A 19,464-nucleotide genomic window follows, 5' to 3' on the forward strand; every position below is an offset into this window, starting at 1 on the left:
ATGGTCGTGCGACGTGACTGGAAGTCAGCATGTGCAGCGTTCACAAGCCTGAAGCATGAACCAGTCTTTAAAACAAACAGAACTTTTGAACCCAGATTTAAACGGCTGCATTAGTATCATATGAGATCCACGTTTAAAAATGACTTCATACACAAAAACTTTGTCTGTCTGAGGTTTCTGAGGTACTACATTTCAACATAACCCTGAAAAAATCACATTAGAAGTCAATGGATTCTGACCTGTGGTTATCTAAATCCATGCTGAGGTGCGTACATGTGTATGTATGCATGATTCTGTGTATGTATGATTCTGTGTGTGTGTATTATTATGTGTGTATGTGTGATTTTGTGTGTGTATGTATGATTCTGTGTGTATATGTGACTGTGTGTGTATGTATGATTCTGTGTGTGTGTTATTATGTGTGTGTATGTATGATTGTGTGTGTGTATGATTCTGTGTGTATGTGTGATTCTGTGTATGTATGTGTGTATGTATGTATGTATGTATGATTTTGTGATAGTCCTAAAGAAATGAAAGTGTGCACATTTCTCACAACTCACCAGTACACTTTTGAAAGAAGAGTACTCTCCGAGTGCCAGGGCAATGTAGATGAAGATCACTGCATAGCTGATCATGAAGATGGGGATATCCTCCATTGTAGTACGGTTGATTTCATCTTCCAGTGATCTCTGTGGGGCAAACAAAGCACAGATCCATTTCACATGTGCCCTATAATACATTCACATCAAACACATTGTATTGTACTAGTTTACAAGCTGGACCGGTGCATGCACTGTTACTTATTATTCTTACAGCAGCCAATACAATATCATATGTACAGTAACACCGTCATTATCAAACTTCAATTCCCCAAACTCCTCTGTTATATGAAACCTGTCTCGATGTATGCAGCTCTTCTGCCCTGTTGTCAAAGTAAATGCATGACTCAGCTCTCAATAACTGCTATTTACAAGGACAGTTTAGTACTGTTTGTTATATTATATTATTTGCATTATTATTAGGTGTCTTGATTGGGAAAGTCATATAAACAATTTCCCATGTAATTCTATTATCCAAATAATTTGATTAACACCCCCTGGTCTCATTTGGTTTGGATATACTAATCTTAATGTAACATCATTTCCATCTGATGCAAATCTACAACAAGCCATCTAATAGAAAGACATTTCAGATGGCTGGATCACATCAATACCAGTGCCCACTACATATATACAGTATATATATATATATATATATATATATATATATATATATATATATATATATATATATATATATATACAGACGTGCTCAAATTTGTTGGTACCCCTCCACAAAAAACGAAGAATGCACAATTTTCTCTGAAATAACTTGAAACTGACAAAAGTAATTGGCATCCACCATTGTTTATTCCATATTTAATAGAAATCAGACTTTGCTTTTGATTTTTTATTCAACATAATATTGTAAATAATAAAACAAATGAAAATGGCATGGACAAAAATGATGGGACCCCTAACCTAATATTTTGTTGCACAACCTTTAGAGACAATCACTGCAATCAAACGTTTTCTGTAGCTCTCAATGAGACTTCTGCACCTGTTAACAGGTAGTTTGGCCCACTCTTCCTGAGCAAACTGCTCCAGCTGTCTCAGGTTTGATGGGTGCCTTCTCCAGACTGCAAGTTTCAGCTCTTTCCATAGATGTTCGATAGGATTCAGATCAGGACTCATAGAAGGCCACTTCAGAATAGTCCAATGTTTTGTTCTTATCCATTCTTGGGTGCTTTTAGCTGTGTGTTTTGGGTCATTATCCTGTTGGAGGACCCATGGCATGCGACTGAGACAGAGCTTTCTGACACTGGGCAGTACGTTTCGCCCCAGAATGCCTTGATAGTCTTTAGATTTCATTGTGCCCTGCACAGATTCAAGGCACCCTGTGCCAGGTGCAGCAAAGCAGCCCCAAAACATAACCGAGCCTCCTCCATGTTTCACTGTAGGTATGGTGTTCTTTTCTTTGATAGCTTAATTTTTTCGTCAGTGAACATAGAGCTGATGTGACTTGCCAAAAACTCCAGTTTTGACTCATCTGTCCAAAGAACATTCTCCCAGAAGGATTGTGGCTTGTCAATATGCATTTTAGCAAATTCCAGTCTGGCTTTTTTATGTTTTTCTGTCAAAAGTGGAGTCCTCCTGGGTCTTCTTCCATGGAGCCCACTTTCGCTCAAAAAGCGACAGATGGTGCGTTCAGAAACTGACGTACCTTCACCTTGGAGTTCAGCTTGTATCTCTTTGGCAGTTATCCTTGGTTCTTTTTCTACCATTCGCACTATCCTTCTGTTCAATCTGGGGTCGATTTTCCTCTTGCGGCCGCGCCCAGGGAGGTTGGCTACAGTTCCATGGACCTTAAACTTCTTAATAATATTTGCAACTGTTGTCACAGGAACATCAAGCTGCTTGGAGATGGTCTTGTAGCCTTTACCTTTACCATGCTTGTCTATTATTTTCTTTCTGATCTCCTCAGACAACTCTCTCCTTTGCTTTCCCTGGTCCATGTTCAGTGTGGTGCACACAATGATACCAAACAGCACAGTGACTACTTTTCTCCATTTAAATAGGCTGAATGACTGATTACAAGATTGGAGACATGTGTGATACTAATTAAAGAAACTAATTAGTTTGAAATATCACTATAATCCAATTATTTATTATCTTTTCTAAGGGGTACCAACAAATGTGTCCAGGCCATTTTAGAATATCTTTGTAGAAAAAGCAATAATTCATCTCTTTTCACAGCTTCTTTGCTTTATTCTATGACATACCAAAGGCATGCAAGTATACATGATAAAATAGCTTTTAATTTCATCACTTTTCAGGAGGAATGAAGCATTATTTCAATGAGCTGTAAGGGTACCAACAAATTTGAGCACGTCTGTATATATATATATATATATATATAGGCTGATACCTAATAAAAGTTTACCATGGTAAATTTGCACGGTACCATTTCTCTGTGCTGTACAATGCTTACCTATGCTTTCACTATGCTTTATTACACTTGCTATGCTTTTACTTTGGTAAACTGATACAATGAATTCTATAAGTAATCTAGCTGCACATTCTTTGATTTTCTCATTTCAGAAGCTCATGTCCTGCAGCTGGGTTTATATTTCCATACCTCTGCCATGTAGGTAAAGGTGAAGTTGGTGGAGGGGTTCCTCTGGTACTCCTGCACCAAATCTAAGAACTTCTGCTCCCAGCGCAGAGCCAGCTCAAACCCAAGTGTGTCCCGCTGGAAGTTGTTCAGGGAGAAAGTCAGGATGAGGGCCTCTGCTTCCGCGTAATCCTCATCTGAGAGACAAAGAGGGATGGGAGAGACGGGGTCAGTTCTTTACTAGCTTGGTAGACTACCTCCTCCTTTCCCTTAGGATGTGCCCTATAGCCTGGAGATCGCAAATTCAAATCCAGGCTATGTCACAGCCGACCGTGACCGGGAGTTCCTAGGGGGCGGCGCACAATTGCCCGAGCGCTGGCCGGGTAGGGAGGGCTTAGGTCAGCAGGGGAATCCACGTCTCACCTCGCACCAGCGACCCCGGTGGCCGATACGGCGCCTGTGGTTCTGCAGTGGAGCTGCCAGATCTGTGTTGTCCTCCGGCACAATAGGTCTGGTGGCATTCGAAAAATGACGGCTTGGCAGGAGCACGTTTCAGAGGACGCATGCTCCAGCCGCCGTTTCCCGAGTCGGCGGGGGGGGGTTGCAAGCAGTGAGCCGAGGATACAGATAAGAATTGTACTAAATTGGGGAGAAAACGGGGGTAAAAAAAATTGGGGACGACTAAATTTATAAAAAAAAAATAATAATAAAAAAAATAAAACAATGAAGGACCCGGCATGAAGGACCAGACATGAGGGACCAGTGGTGGAATTGGGCCGGACCGTGCCTGAACGCCATGGTAGGAGTGAAAATAAGACCCGGACGGCGTTCCGGAAATAATTGTAGACAAGCGCTGTGCACAATTATAGTTTAAAACCCGTGTTTTTACTGTCATTCTTAATTAAAAAATCTAATTGTTTGCAAATGTGTACATATATTGTAAGGTAAAACATTTTTTTTCACTGGATATTATTATTCTGTACATCTTAATCACTTTCTGCTATTTGTTTATTTAATATATCACTGCCAAAAGGCTATTTAAGATTTTTTTAAATAAGCGCGCACTGGTCAATGAAGTGGGTGCTCTTGGAGATGCCCCAGCAACAGAGGTTGCCCTCCCAACCAATCACCTGCTAGCAGAACCCACATATAGCTCGAGGCAGATGTTTGATCTTTCTTCACAAGAGACCGTTCTTCACACAGCACAGAAAGTAATTTACTAAGAGGTGGGTAAAATCTAATAGTAATTATCTTCATTTGAGTTAATCAAAGAAAAATCTGAAATAAAGATGTATCACAGAGAGCTGTAGAACATCCACGTAAAAAAGAACGTTATTTTGCTTTTGTTAAGTACTAAACTCATGACTGATGACGATAATCAATTGGCCTTAACTGAAAAAAAAAAGATACTACTCACAGCGAGTAGTCTAAAGCCGGTATATAAAAAAACACAAGTTGTATTGTTATTGTTACTACTACTATTACAATAAATGAATCGGAGCAGCTTGCACTGTGTCAGTACCGGTACCAAATTCTTCAATCAGGCTGCTTTGCTCATTTTTGCCTCCTAGAGCTGAAATAAATTTCACGCAATGTCTGTTTGAATAGTAAATAATTTGTTCCAGACCTACACTCAACCTTTCAGAGAGAAAGCAGGAATGACAAAGTAGTGCCTTACTTTTGTAGCCTCCCACAGCCAGGAAAGGAAAGACTGGAGCCCCATAGTCTGCCATGCAGCTCAGGCCCAGGTCAGTAATGTCCTTAAAGGAGAGTGGAGAGCTAGACAAGACAACAGCATGCTGTTAATATATTCACACATAATAAAGAAAGCCATTATGAAGCTATACATGATTAAATCATTTTGTTTTCTAACATAAACATGTGTTTTCACTCATTTATAACCTAGAAACATTCAATAGTGCTAAATTTGGAAATATTGAAAGAAACTTAAAATGCCAAATGTTTCAACAACAGGCCTTTTTATCTAGTCATTGAACACATTGAGGAAAAGTCGAAACATCTGTCATTGAACGTATTAAGTTTTTTTTTTTAGTAGTGTTCTATGAGTTTCCAAAATACACACTCACTTGATGCAGTAGAGGAAGTGATCCCGCCAGTCCACCTCTCCAGTCTGCCCATTCACTGTCATGTTTATTTTGGCATCCAAGTTTTCACGGCTGTTCTGGAAGTACTGCACCAGGCTGTTGACAGCACAGTCAGTCAAGCTAGGGTTTGTGGGGTTTAAGGGGGCGTAACAAACATCCTTGAGGCTGATGGTCCGTCCTACCTCATCCGACCAAAACTGGATGGCCTGCAGCCTGGTCTGGAACTCCAGGAGCTCCAAGATGAGATCCTTGGAGAGCACCCCACTGAAGTTCTGCCTGCCGAAGAGAAGGGAGTTGTAGGCATATCCCTTGTGGTTGGGGGCGGTTAGGATGATCTGATTGGTCCTGAAAAAATGGTCAAAGTTGGCGTCGTGGAAAGCTTTTTCCTTCATTGCACGGCTGTTAGGAGATGACCACAGCTCTACAGGGTCAGTCGTCAGCTTGATGAAAACCAGTCCAAAAGATAAAACCAGAACAGCAATCAGGGAGATCAGAATTACCTTGATGGGGTGGGAGGCCACCATTGTCCCCCATTTCTGGAAGAGCGAGCCCAGGAAATCCTGAGTAGCTAAGCTGGCTTTATCAGTGCAGGTGACCTCGTGAAGGTGAACCTCTTTTTTAACCTCATTGTCATTCTTATCCTTGTTCTGAGATTTCAACCCCCTGTAGAGGTTTGACACAAGCAGAAAGCCCACGAAGGAGACTGAGAGTCCGCAGAAAACAACCAGGCAGACTACAAGCACCCCATCCAGCTGCCCGATTTTAAAGGGCCCTGAATCAGGAACAGGTGGGGGGATTATGGGGCAAGACGCTACACAGTCCAGACATGAACAGGCCTCTTGTTCTGGGGAGGTGGACTCATTGCAGCTCCACACTCGGGTGCTTAAGGGCACAATGCCCTGGCCCACTTGGGTATTGTTGTCTATCAGTCGGAAGTCGATGTCCAGCGGGGCTAAGCCATTGCCACTGTTCCCTTGGAAGTCCAACCAGCGCTGGGTGTTACAGAGAGTGGAGCCATATTTGCCACACATGGTTGAGATGGCGAAGCCTCCTGTGGCTGGGATGCGCACGTTCTTGCAGGAGTCGAAGGAGCGGTCTGCGAATTCGCGTGAGAGATAGGCCTGGTACTCAGTGACGGCCTCTTTGATGACACCATTTATGGTGACATTGTAGGTCCGGGTGATGTTAATGTGGAGGCTCTGGTTAGGGTTGCAGGTGTTTTGGCAGTAGATATTTACAAAGTTCTCGACACACGACGGACAGCGGCTCAGGATGGGCTTGGAGAGTAATAGACTTTTTTGGAGAGTGTTAAGCTGCTCTAAAGAGCAGCACGCTTGGGTGGCACCCCCCTTGTATAACATGGGACAGACTTCCTGTAGCTTTTGTAGATGGAGGCCCGCCAATGGCTTGGCTGGTCCATTGTAAATGCAGGGGATGATTGCAGGTATCAGGCTGCCAGAGACAGTGGGGTTTTTGCCACACTCATCGTAGAAGGTGCAATAACCCTCTTGGTGGATCTGGGTACAGCTAACCTAAGACACACAAATAGTTTACCAGGATGAGTATTGTCTTACTCATTCAGTTTTCAAGTAAATACCACAGATGAACAGCCATTTAAACACAAAGTGGAGTGGAGAGCATGTTAAGTTACCATTTATTAGCAGATCATGAAATTTGCATTCACACATCGTTAGTAAATGAACCAAGGCATTCCTGTTTCCATTTCTTTTACTCAGGAACATTCGCCAGGATAAACAGAATCCAGTTCACACTCCCTCCTGCAACAATGCCGTGCTCTGATTGAAATGAGTGGGAACAGAAAACCAGCACTGTTGCAGGAAGGACAATAATCTGGATACACCACAGTGCTTATCACAGAAATTCTGTTTATCCTGGCGAACGCTCCTGAATAAAAGTTGAGAAATGTATTCACCCATTTGAGTTTTATGACCCATGATGCAGCAAAGGTAAAGTATTGCATTTCTTATAAACTCTGCAGGTAGATCTGTAACACTTTAAGATGACTATCGCCCACTTGTCCCACTCCTTAAACACTCCTCAGAAAAGGTGTGAGCAGCCTTCTTATCAAATTGCAAGGTGCTCGGCCCATTTGATAAGACACGGCATCTCCACCGGTGCATCAGACCTTTACAACAGCACAGACGAACATTGATCCTGAATTATTTGCTATCTGTCATTGCAAGACTGTCTGATGCATCCTGTCCACAAACAGTGGCTTTTAAAATTACAGAAATATAATCACATACTTCATACGGTACATTAGTTTGCAGAAATGTGCACAGTGCAGAAAACTCTTTAAACACTGCAGACCTGTCAAGAGGTTTAGGAAATTCCATCCTAAACCAAATAACTACAATGAACACAGCAGAAATATAACTACAATGAACACAGCAGAAATATAACTACACTGAACACAACAGAAATATAACTACACTAAACACAACAGAAATATAAATACACTCAACACAACAGAAATATAACTACACTGAACACAAAGGAAATATAACTAAGAACATAAGAACATAAGAAAGTTTACAAACGAGAGGAGGCCATTCAGCCCATCTTGCTTGTTTGGTTGTTAGTAGCTTATTGATCCCAGAATCTCATCAAGCAGCTTCTAGAAGGATCCCAGGGTGTCATCTTCAACAGCACTACTGGGAAGGTGGTTCCACACCCTCACAATTCTCTGTGTAAAAAAGTGCCTCCTGTTTTCTGTTCTGAATGCCCCTTTATCTAATCTCCATTTGTGACCCCTGGTCCTTGTTTCTTTTTTCAGGTCCAAAAAGTCCCCTGGGTCGACATTGTCTATACCTTTTAGGTTTTTGAATGTTTGAATCAGATCGCTGTGTAGTCTTCTTTGTTCAAGACTGAATAGATTCAATGCTTTTAGCCTGTCTGCATATGACATGCCTTTTAAACCTGGGATAATTCTGGTTGCTCTTCTTTGCACTCTTTCTAGAGCAGCAATATCCTTTTTGTAACGAGGTGACCAGAACTGAACACAATATTCTAGGTGAGGTCTTACTAATGCATTGTAAAGTTTTAACATTACTTCCCTTGAATTAAATTCAACACTTCTCACAATATATCCGAGCATCTTGTTGGCCTTTTTTATAGCTCCCCCACATTGTCAAGATGAAGACATTTCTGAGTCAACATAAACTCCTAGGTCTTTTTCATAGTTCCCTTCTTCAATTTCAGTATCTCCCATATGATATTTATAATGCACATTTTTATTGCCTGCATGCATACTTTACACTTTTCTCTATTAAACGTCATTTGCCACGTGTCTGCCCAGTTCTGAATGCTGTCTAGATCATTTTGAATGACCTTTGCTGCTGCAACAGTGTTTGCCACTCCTCCTATTTTTGTGTTGTCTGCAAATTTAACAAGTTTGCTTACTATACCGGAATCTAAATCATTAATGTAGATTAGGAATAGCAGAGGACCTAATACTGATCCCTGTGGTACAGCACTGGTTACCTCGCTCCATTTTGAGGTTTCTCCTCTAATCAGTACTTTCTGTTTTCTACATGCTAACCACTCCCTAATCCATGTGCATGCATTTCCTTGAATCCCTACTGCGTTCAGTTTGAGAATTAATCTTTTATGCAGGACTTTGTCAAAAGCTTTCTGGAAATCTAAATAAATCATGTTGTATGCTTTGCAATTATCCATTGTCAATGTTGCATCCTCAAAAAAGTCAAGCAAGTTAGTTAGACACTCAAGCAGGTTAGTTAGACACTACACTCAACACAACAGAAATATAACTACACTGAACACAACAGAAATATAACTACACTGAACACAGCAGAAATATAACTACATTCAACACAACAGAACTATAACTACACTGAACACAACAGAACTATAACTACACTGAACACGACAGAAATATAACTACACTGAACACAGCAGAAATATAACTACATTCAACACAACAGAACTATAACTACACTGAACACAGCAGAAATATAACTACATTCAACACAACAGAACTATAACTACACTGAACACAACAGAACTATAACTACACTGAACACGACAGAAATATAACTACACTGAACACAATGGAAATATAACTACTTTGAACACAGCAGTACCAGTCATTTTGGAATTATTATTATTTATTTCTTAGCAGATGCCCTTATCCAGGGCGAATTACAAGATATCACATTATTTTTACATACAATTACCCATTTATACAGTTAGGTTTTTACTGGAGCAATCTAGGTAAAGTACCTTGCTCAAGGGTACAGCAGCAGTGTCCCCACCGGGGATTGAACCCACAACCCTCTGGTCAGGAGTCTAGAGCCCTAACCACTACTCCACAATTACTTATTTCCATGTTTTATAATCTACAATCTGTTCATACCTTTTATTTGCACTAGCACTATTATCAGTACCAGTAGTCCATCTTTAGTTCCGCTTGCATTTCACTTTGCTGATATCATAAGCTGCTGCTTCCTGGTAACTAATTGCGTTATGTGTAGTTCAGATTCACCATGCAACCTACAGTTAGCTGCAGTAGTTTGTCTGTGGCTTTGTATTTGAAATATTTTTATCCTGATCTAAGTTATGAACTAAAAGACTCATCACAATAAAGAAAAGGGCCAGTAATAACCATGATACAGCTAGTGGTAGAAAATCGATTTGAAAATCTTTTCTAAACATTATAGTGGGATTGTTTTTTTGCTGAAAAAGATAATCAACACCCATCAGATTCCTTTGTATTCCAAATCGTATAAAGTTACAATCCTATAAAATGTATCTGGGTCAGTTTACGGTTTGTGTGTAAAAACTGCATTGCTGCCATCATTGTTTCCTGCCTGCTTGTGTTCTTACAGTTCAGAAAAAATCAACAGATGGGGAAACACAATCCGAAATCATTTCTGCTATGTTCAGCATGAGAGACAGACGATCAGCCAGATAGACAGATTCAACAGATGGGGAAACACAATCAGTTATCATTTCTGCTATGTTCAGCATGAGAGACAGACAATCAGACAGATAGACAGATTCAATGTCGTTCTGTGAATAGGACTGTGTTTTATATGAAAACTGGAAACTGCAATCCCCACAGACACTAATTCTGAACACAACATGTACTTTGGCAAGGTTTTAGAGATCACTTTTGGGAGTTTCCTTAGAGGATAACAAACACTGGCTCCAATGACTGTTACCCTGGCTGTGATGCATTAATGTTTGCAGTTGTAAGGCCAAATACATGAAAAAATAAATAAAACCAAAATCCCATTAACAAACTTACCAGACACACAACGACATGACACACGGCATAAACAAACTTACCAGACACACAACGACATGACACACGGCATAATCAAACTTACCAGACACACAACGAGATGACACAAGGCATAAACAAACTTACCAGACACACAACGACATGACACAAGGCATAAACAAACTTACCAGACACACAACGACATGACACAAGGCATAAACAAACTTACCAGACACACAACGACATGACACAAGGCATAAACAAACTTACCAGACACACAACGACATGACACACGGCATAAACAAACTTACCAGACACACAACGACATGACACACGGCATAAACAAACTTACCAGACACACAACGACATGACACACGGCATAAACAAACTTACCAGACACACAACGACATGACACAAGGCATAAACAAACTTACCAGACACACAACGACATGACACACGGCATAAACAAACTTACCAGACACACAACGACATGACACACGGCATAAACAAACTTACCAGACACACAACGACATGACACAAGGCATAAACAAACTTACCAGACACACAACGACATGACACACGGCATAAACAAACTTACCAGACACACAACGACATGACACAAGGCATAAACAAACTTACCAGACACACAACGGCATGACACAAGGCATAAACAAAGATGGGGTTCATGCTAGCAGTCTTTATGTTGAATTTCCTAAACCCTTGTAAAAAAAAAAAAAGATGCAGTTTTCAGGTGAGTGTTTGAAGAGTGCTCAGGAGTAGCTCCCTGTCCTAGCGTGTGAGAGACAAGCTGTGGAAGCAAAGTCCCCTTGGCTCAAACAGTATTGATGCCTCTTATCGCCTATCTGGTCTGATCGAAGAACACCAATCCCCGTTCAGTGAACCTGTAAAACCACATTGATCATTAACCCAGGTTCAGTCATGTTTTCAAAATATTAGAACTAGCAGGTGCACTACCAGAGGAAGCAATGTGGGCCTGATACACAAGGGACTGCCCTGTAGGCCAAGCCAGGAGGTTTCTATGGCAACTGTTTCTGTATCTGGGGCCCTGCCCTTCCAGAACAGGCATTTATAACTGCAATTGAAACGAGATAAGACAGAAGTCATTAATAGGTTCTCAGAAATAGATAGAGTTGACAAAAATAGATTTGGGTAAACTGACTTCAGATTTGAATTCCAAGGTGAGAAACTTGGGGGTTATATTTGATTCTGAGCTAAGCTTTGAATCTCATATTAAAAAAATTACTTACGTGTCTATTTGTCATCTGAGAAACTTTTTGTAAAATCATTCTTTACTTGTCTGATGCTGAGAAAAAGTACTTGCCTTTATCTCATCTAGATTGCACTACTGCAATGCTTTGTTTTCTGGTCTTACAAGTCATGCTCTGTGACGTCTACAGCTGCTAGGGTTCTAACTAAAACAAAGAAAAATAACTTCTGTGTTGGAGTCACTGCACTGGCTTCCAGTTTGTTATAGGATTGATTTTAAAATGATATTGCTAACATTTAAAGCACTTAATGGCCAGGCACTGGACTATTTAACTTAGATGTTAACTCCATATCAGCCTGCGCGTACATTGAGGTCAGCTGACAGTGACTTACTTTGTGTTCCAAGGGTAAAGCGCAAAAGGAAAGGAGAAGCTGCTTTTTGTTATAACGCTTCCAGACTGTGGAACTCACTGCCATTCTGTCAGAGATGCACCCTCAATGGCAATTTTTAAAACTAGACTTGACACATTTTTATAATATAACCTTTTTAAATTGAATGTACTTATAATGTGTTTTGTTTCTGTTGCCTCAAATGGTTAATATGAATGTTTTCTTTTAGTTTGTATTGTTTTTTATCACTTTTTACTAATTCTTAATTATTTTTTAAATTCTCTCCTTTAGTACACATGTTTATTTTCTTTGTATTTTAAATGTATTTTCTTTGTAAAGCACTTTGAGCTGCTGTTAGCATGAACGGCACTATATAAATAAAGTGTATTACAGTGGCTCTCAAAAGTATTCACCCCCCTTGGACTTTTCCACATTTTATTGTGTTACAACATGGAATCAAAATGGATTTAATTAGGAGTTTTTGCCACTGATCAACACAAAAAAAGTCCATAATGTCAAAGTGAAAAATAAAATCTACAAGTTGTTCACCCCCTTTGCTATGACACACCTAAATAAGCTCTGGTGCAACCCATTGTCTTTAGAAGTCACATAATTAGTTGAATGGAGTCCACCTGTGTGCAATTAAGGTGTTTCACATGATTTCAGGTTAAATACAAATTCACCTGTCTCTGGGAGGTCCCACAGTTGGTTAGTACATTTCCTAACAAAAACTACATCATGAAGACGAAGGAACATTCAAAGCAAATCCAGAATAAGGTTCTTCAAAAGCACCAATCAGGGGTAGGATATAAGAACATTTCCAAGGCATTGAATATCCCCTGGAGCACAGTAAAGTCAATTATTAAGAAATGGAGAGAATATGGCACAACTGTGAATCTGTCTAGAACAGGCCATCCTCAAAAACTGAGTATCTGGGCGAGAAGGGCACTAGTCAGGGAGGCCACCAAGAGACCTATGGCAACTCTAAAGGAGTTACAGTGTTCCACGGTTGAGCTGGGAGGCCTGTGCATACGGCAACAATAGCCCGGGTGCTTCACAAAACTGGCCTTTACGGGAGAGTGGCAAAAAGAAAGCCATTGTTGAAAAAAACTCACATCAAATCTCAGCTAGTTTGCCAGAAAGCATGTGGGAGACTCTGAGATCAAGTGGAAGAAGATTCTATCAACGCTAAGTGCTATGTTTGGCGCAAGCCTAACACCGCACATCATCCTGAGAACACCATCCCTACTGTGAAGCATGGTGGTGGCAGCATCATGCTAAGGGGATGCTTCTCTGCATCAGGGCCTGGAAAGCACGTGAAGATAGAGGGCAAAATGGATGAAGCAAAGTACAGAGAAATCCTGGAGGAAAGTCTGCAAGAGACCTGGGACTTGGGAGAAGATTCATCTTCCTGCAGGACAATGACCCCAAACATACAGCCAAAGCCACACTGGAATGGTTTAAAAACAAAAAGGTCAATGTCCTGGAGTGGCCCAGTCAAAGCCCGGACATCAATCCAATGGAAAATATGTGGAAAGAGTTGAAAATTGTTGTTCACCAAAGGTCCCCATCCAACTCGACGGAGCTTGAGCAATTTTGCAAAGAAGAATGGGCAAAAATTGCAGTGACCAGATGTGCAAAGTTGGTAGAGACTTATCCAAATAGACTCATGGCTGTAATTGCTGCCAAAGGTGCCTCTTCCAAATACTGACTCAAGGGGGTGAATACTTACGCAATCAATTATTTTCTATTTTGTATTTGTAATTTATTTAGAACAATTTGTAGATTTTATTTTTCACTTTGACATTATGGACTTTTTTGTGTTGATCAGTGGCAAAAACTCCTAATTCAATCCATTTTGATTCCACGTTGTAACAATAAAATGTGGAAAAGTCCAAGGGGGGTGAATACTTTGGAGAGCCACCGTATTATATTATGATAAGAACATAAGAACATAAAAATTAAAGAACAAGAAAAGGCCATTCAGCCCACCTATGCTCGCTTGCTTTGGTGCCAGCGTGGTCCGTTAGCACTCAGGAAAACAACCCAAACAGGTTAGGGGAAATTAAATCTCTTGGAATCCGTGGCTAGACAGACCGCCATCTTCCAGGTAGCTAACTAAAGGTTTTAAGAACATAAGAATATAAGAAAGTTTACAAACGAGAGGAGGCCATTCAGCCCATCTTGCTAGTTTGGTTGTTAGTACCTTATTGATCCCAGAATCTCATCAAGCAGCTTCTAGAAGGATCCCAGGGTGTCAGCTTCAACAACATTACTGGGGAGTTGGTTCCATACCCTCACAATTCTCTGTGTAAAAAAGTGACTCCTATTTTCTGTTCTGAATGCCCCTTTATCTAATCTCCATTTGTGACCCCTGGTCCTCATTTCTTTTTTCAGGTCAAAAAAGTCCCCTGGGTCGACATTGTTTTATACCTTTTAGGATTTTGAATGCTTGAATCAGATCACTGCGTAGTCTTCTTTGTTCAAGACTAAATAGATTCAATTATTTTAGCCTCTCTAGAGGCTTTCTAGAGCAGCAATATCCTTTTCGTAATGAGGTGACCAGAACTGAACACAATATTCTAGGTGAGGTCTTACTAATGCATTGGAAAGTTTTAACACATGGATTAGGGAGTGGTTAACATGTAGAAAACAGAAAGTACTGATTAGAGGAGAAACCTCAAAATGGAGCGAGGTAACCAATGGAGTACCACAGGGATCAGTATTAGGTCCTCTGCTATTCCTAATCTACATCAATGATTTCGATTCTGGTATAGCAAGCAAACTTGTTAAATTTGCAGACAACACAAAAATAGTAGGAGTGGCAAACACTGTTGCAGCAGCAAAGGTCATTCAAAATGATCTAGACAGCATTCAGATCTGGGCAGACATGTGGCAAATGACATTTAATAGAGAAAAGTGTAAAGTATTGCATGCAGGCAATAAAAATGTGCATTATAAATATCATATAGGAGATACTGAAATTGAAGAAGGAATCTATGAAAAAGACCTAGGAGTTTATGTTGACTCAGAAATGTCTTCATTTAGACAATGTGGGGAAGCTATAAAAAAGGCCAACAAGATGCTCGGATATATTGTGAGAAGTGTTGAATTTTTCTGCACAGCTTTCTGCACTCGGTGGGTGTGTCAGGAGCGAGAGCGGAGAGAGCGAGAGGAGCGAGAGAAAACGAAACTTTAAAAAATAACCCAAGGAACAGTGAAGGCTATTGCTCAGCCTGACTTGGGTTTGTTTATTTTTGTGTTTGTGATTTTGTTTTGTTTAAACCTTTTATTTTCGCTCTGTGAGCAAGTCTTTTTGTTAAACCTTTTTATTTATTTTTGTATTTAAATAAAACGGCGCCGCCGCGTCTTTTGTTTTGAATTGCAGTATTTGGCGTCAGTTTGTTTTTGGTTCCTGCTTCTGACCTGACGTCACCGCCCAGCCACCCTGTCACAGTATTATTTATTTGTTTATTTTTAGATGGGGTCTCCCCCTCCCCCCCTGTGCAGATTATTGTTTTGTATTCGTTTTTTCTATTTTTGTGGAGTGAGAAAAGGAGAGTGAGGAAGGAGAATGGGAGGAAGAAGGAAGAGCTGCAGACAGCAGCAGCTGCAACAAAAACTGCAGCAACAGCAGGCACAGGAGGAGATCAGCTGGGAAGCCCTCCTCCACAGCATAAGCCCGGTGTACTGTTGCTGCATCTGTGGGTAGTGGGGGCATTTCCCAGTTAATTGCCTCCTCCCTGAAGAGTGGAATTACAGCTGCAGGACAGGAGACAAGGGGGAGGAGTCAGTGCGCCTGCCGCCTTCGCAGCCAGAAGAGGAGGAGCCCCTGCTATCTTCGCACCCAGAAGGGGAGGAGCTCCTGCCGCCGTCGCAGCCAGAAGGGGAGGAGCCCCTGCCGCCTTCGCAGCCAGAAGGGGAGGAACCCCTGCCGCCTTCGCCAGGAGCAGAGCAGCAAGAGATGCCTCTGCTTCCACCACCACCCGAGGGAGAGGAGCAGGAGCTGCCTCTCCCTTCACGACATGATGGACCGGAACAGGAGGCTGGTGGTCTGCAGCCGCCCTTGCATAGGCTGCTGAGCAGAGCAAGGGGGAAAACCGCCGGGTCGCAGCGGCTGAGAAGAGGGCCAACCCCAGCACCACCGCTGGTTCTGGCTCCGCTGCCGCCGTCGCCTCCCGAGGGTCCGCTGCTGCCATTGCCTTCCGAGGGACCGCCGCTGCCCTGTTGTGCATCACCTAGGGATGCCAATTCGCCATCGTTTGGGGATGCCATTTCGCCATTGCCTGGGGATGCCAGTTCACCACCGCTCGGGATGCCACGTTTGCATCGCCTGGGGCTGCCTGCTGCCCTGCATCGCCTGGGGCTGCCTGCTGCTCTGCATCGTCTGCGGAGCTACCAGTTACAGGGTTCGAGGGAGAAGTGAAGCTCCCACTGCCGCCTCCATGACCAGGGGCTCCCCTCCCGAGTTCGCCTCCGGAGGGTCCGCTGCTGCCGTCGCCTCCCGAGGGTCCGCTGCTGCTGCCATCGCCTCCCGAGGGTCGGCTGCTGCTGCAGTCGCCTCCCGAGGGTCCTGCTTCGCCTGGGGTCGCCGAGTGTCCTGCTTCGCCTGGGGTCGCTGAGGGTCCTGCTTCGCCTGGGGTCGCCGGGGGCTCTGCTTCGCCTGGGGTCGCTGAGGGTCCTGCTTCGCCTGGGGTCGCCGGGGGCTCTGCTTCGCCTGGGGTCGCTACCAGTCCTGCCATGCGGCAGGAGAAATTGCGGTCGGAGCCTCACGGAGGGGAGCTGCAGGCCATAAAGAAGGGGGGAGAGGTCAGGAGACCAACTCCCCCAGCCGCACTTTCGCAGCAGGAAAAACTGTGGTCAGAGCCCCATGGAAGGGAGCTGCCGGCCATGAAGAAGTGGGGGGAGGTCTGGAGACCACCCCCAAAATTTACTTGGCCGGAGAAGCCGACCTGTGCGCGGTCCACCGGGATGCTACAGCTGTTTGGGTGGGAGGAGCACATCCCGCCGTGGCCGCCCCCGGAGACACCTTGCTTCCCCTGTTCCTGGGCCGGGACTGCTAGCCGGGACTTTGGGACTAAGGGGGGAGGTCCAGTTGAGCCATGTGTGCTGCGCACGGGGGGGGGGGGGGGGGGGGGGGGATATGTAACAGGGCGAGGAGCCCTGTACGTATTATTTATTTTCTTATTTTTAGAACGGGGTCTCCCCCTCCGCCCCTGAGCAGATTATTGAAAACCTCGTGCAGAAGGTGACCATCTCCCGAGTTAATTAATTGTTGAAATTGTTGCTAATCAGGAGATGGTCACCTGTATAAAAGCCTGCAGCTCTCTGCACACAGGGTGGGTGTGTCAGGAGCGAGAGCGGAGAGCGCAAGAGGAGCGAGAGAGAAACTAAACTAAACGAAACTTATTTAAAATTAAAGTATACAGGAACAGTGACAGCGACTGCCCAGCCTGACCTGTATTATTTTGTGTTTGTGATTTTGTTTTGTTTAAGCCTTTTATTTTTGCTCTGTGAGCAAGTGTTTTGTGTTTAAACTTTTTATTTTATTTTGGTTGTATTTAAATAAACAGCACGCCGCGTCTTTATTTTGAACTGCAGTACTTACTTGGTGTCAGTGTTTTTCCCTTCCTGCTTCTGGCCTGACGTCACTACTCGTCCACCCGGTCACATATGGGGACAGAAATGTACACAGTATTCTGGGTGGATAGTACTAGTGCATTATATAATATTAAGAGATTTGAATTAAACAGTCTTGGCTATATAATCTAACATTCTATTTGCCTTTTTTTTTTATATAGCTTCTCCGTATAATTGTCTAGTTGCCTCAAGAAGCCCACCCTCGATACCTGTCCCTTAAGCAGGGTGATGGATCTCCTGCTAATATTTTGAATACACGTCTTGCTGACATCAAAAATTGGATGTTTAAAAACTTCCTAATGCTAAATTCAGACAAAACAGAATTGATGATATTGGGACCTCAGAAACAATACAGGAATATACACTTGTCTTATTTTGTACTTGACAGGCTTTGTACAGATTTTAGAGCACAAATAAAAAACTTAGGTGTCATTTTTGACCCAGACCTCTCATTTGAGGCACCCATTAAAAATTTAAGAAACATTGCCAGATTGAGGTATTTTTTCCAGACAGGATGTTGAGATGCATGCTTTTATATTATCAAGAATTGATTATTGTAATGGTCTTTTAATTGGTATTGGTAGCAATATGATATCTCGTCTGCAACTTGTACAAAATGCTGCTGCACAAGTTTTAACTGGGCCTAAGAGACAAGATCATATCACTCCTGTGCTGGCATCCCTACACTGGCTTCCTGTCTGATAATTTTAAGGTGTTGTTTATTAACCTATAAGGCTCTAAATGGCCTTGCTCCTCTTTACCTTAAAGAGCTTTTAACATCATACGTCCCCAATCGGTCACTCCGATCTGAGGATGCCAGGTTACTTTCTATACTCATTATTCAGAAAAAAAGAAACCAAAAACATTTAATCAATGTCCATCATTTATATACCTTATTTTTTTTCAAAAATAAATGTTATAACAGTGATAAGTTTATTTTGATGCTCAGTATATTTGTTTAACAACTTGCCTTCTACAACCCCCAGCAAGCCAGCGGAGACCGGCAAGCCAGTCCGGAGCCCATGACCATTAAGCTCCAGACCGTGACGGTGGGAACTCGCCCCGATGGAAGGGGGCCCAATGACTATCCAGCTAGGGGCCCTCGCGGTCCAGCACTAGGTGTGGGTAACAGCAGTTCAGGACCCCTACATTGGGACTAGACTTCCTGCAGAGGGCCGACGGCAGTCTGGATCTCCAGAGGAGGAGCCTCAGCTTTCAAGGGGATTTGACCCTCACGGTGAACCCCCTCAAGGGAGCCAGCCAACCCCTGAGGTGGCCTTGCGGGTGTCAGGAACTTCAAACCCAGCACTACACAGAGACCTCTAGCAGCGGGGAACCCTACACAGTTACAGCAGCACACCAGCCAGGCACCACTCAGGCAGAAGTGGATGCGGTCTGGCGCCAGAGGACTGTGGACGCTGTTGTTAGAGTTTCCAGATATCTTTGCAACCAAGCTGGAAGAAGTGGTCCAGATCCACCTGGTGCAGCACGCCATTGATACCGGTGACACACCACCCATCAAGCTGCAGCCCCGCTGGCTACCCCTCACCCGGCAGGAGGTTGCGGAGTGGACCCTAGCCGAGATGAGAGAGACTGGCCACATCAAGCCATCCAACAGCCTGTGGACCACGCCCGCCGTCCTGGTGCCCAAGAAGGCGGGGCTAGCGATTCTAAGACAACCTG

The 19,464-nt window shown here is 43.0% G+C and overlaps 1 protein-coding gene across 2 annotated transcripts in view; it reads right to left on the reverse strand.

The window, feature by feature from the left end:
* The window catches only part of LOC117969842 (NPC1-like intracellular cholesterol transporter 1), a 52,038-nt gene that overhangs the window by 24,061 nt on the left and 8,513 nt on the right, over nucleotides 1-19,464 (reverse strand). The window contains exons 1-5 of one of the 2 annotated variants that reach the window (XM_059008549.1): nucleotides 11,164-11,319; nucleotides 5,241-6,790; nucleotides 4,832-4,932; nucleotides 3,178-3,350; nucleotides 561-689 (exon numbers count right to left, since the gene is read on the reverse strand). In XM_059008549.1, coding sequence (XP_058864532.1) covers nucleotides 561-689; nucleotides 3,178-3,350; nucleotides 4,832-4,932; nucleotides 5,241-6,790; nucleotides 11,164-11,211 — 2,001 coding nt within the window. In that variant the 5' untranslated portion in view covers nucleotides 11,212-11,319. Of the gene's footprint in view, nucleotides 1-560; nucleotides 690-3,177; nucleotides 3,351-4,831; nucleotides 4,933-5,240; nucleotides 6,791-11,163; nucleotides 11,320-19,464 lie in introns of those variants that run through there. The other variant, XM_059008550.1, reaches the window with a different exon arrangement.

The sequence above is a fragment of the Acipenser ruthenus genome, chromosome 37 (genome assembly GCF_902713425.1).
Source record: "Acipenser ruthenus chromosome 37, fAciRut3.2 maternal haplotype, whole genome shotgun sequence".
Classification (NCBI taxonomy): domain Eukaryota; kingdom Metazoa; phylum Chordata; class Actinopteri; order Acipenseriformes; family Acipenseridae; genus Acipenser; species Acipenser ruthenus.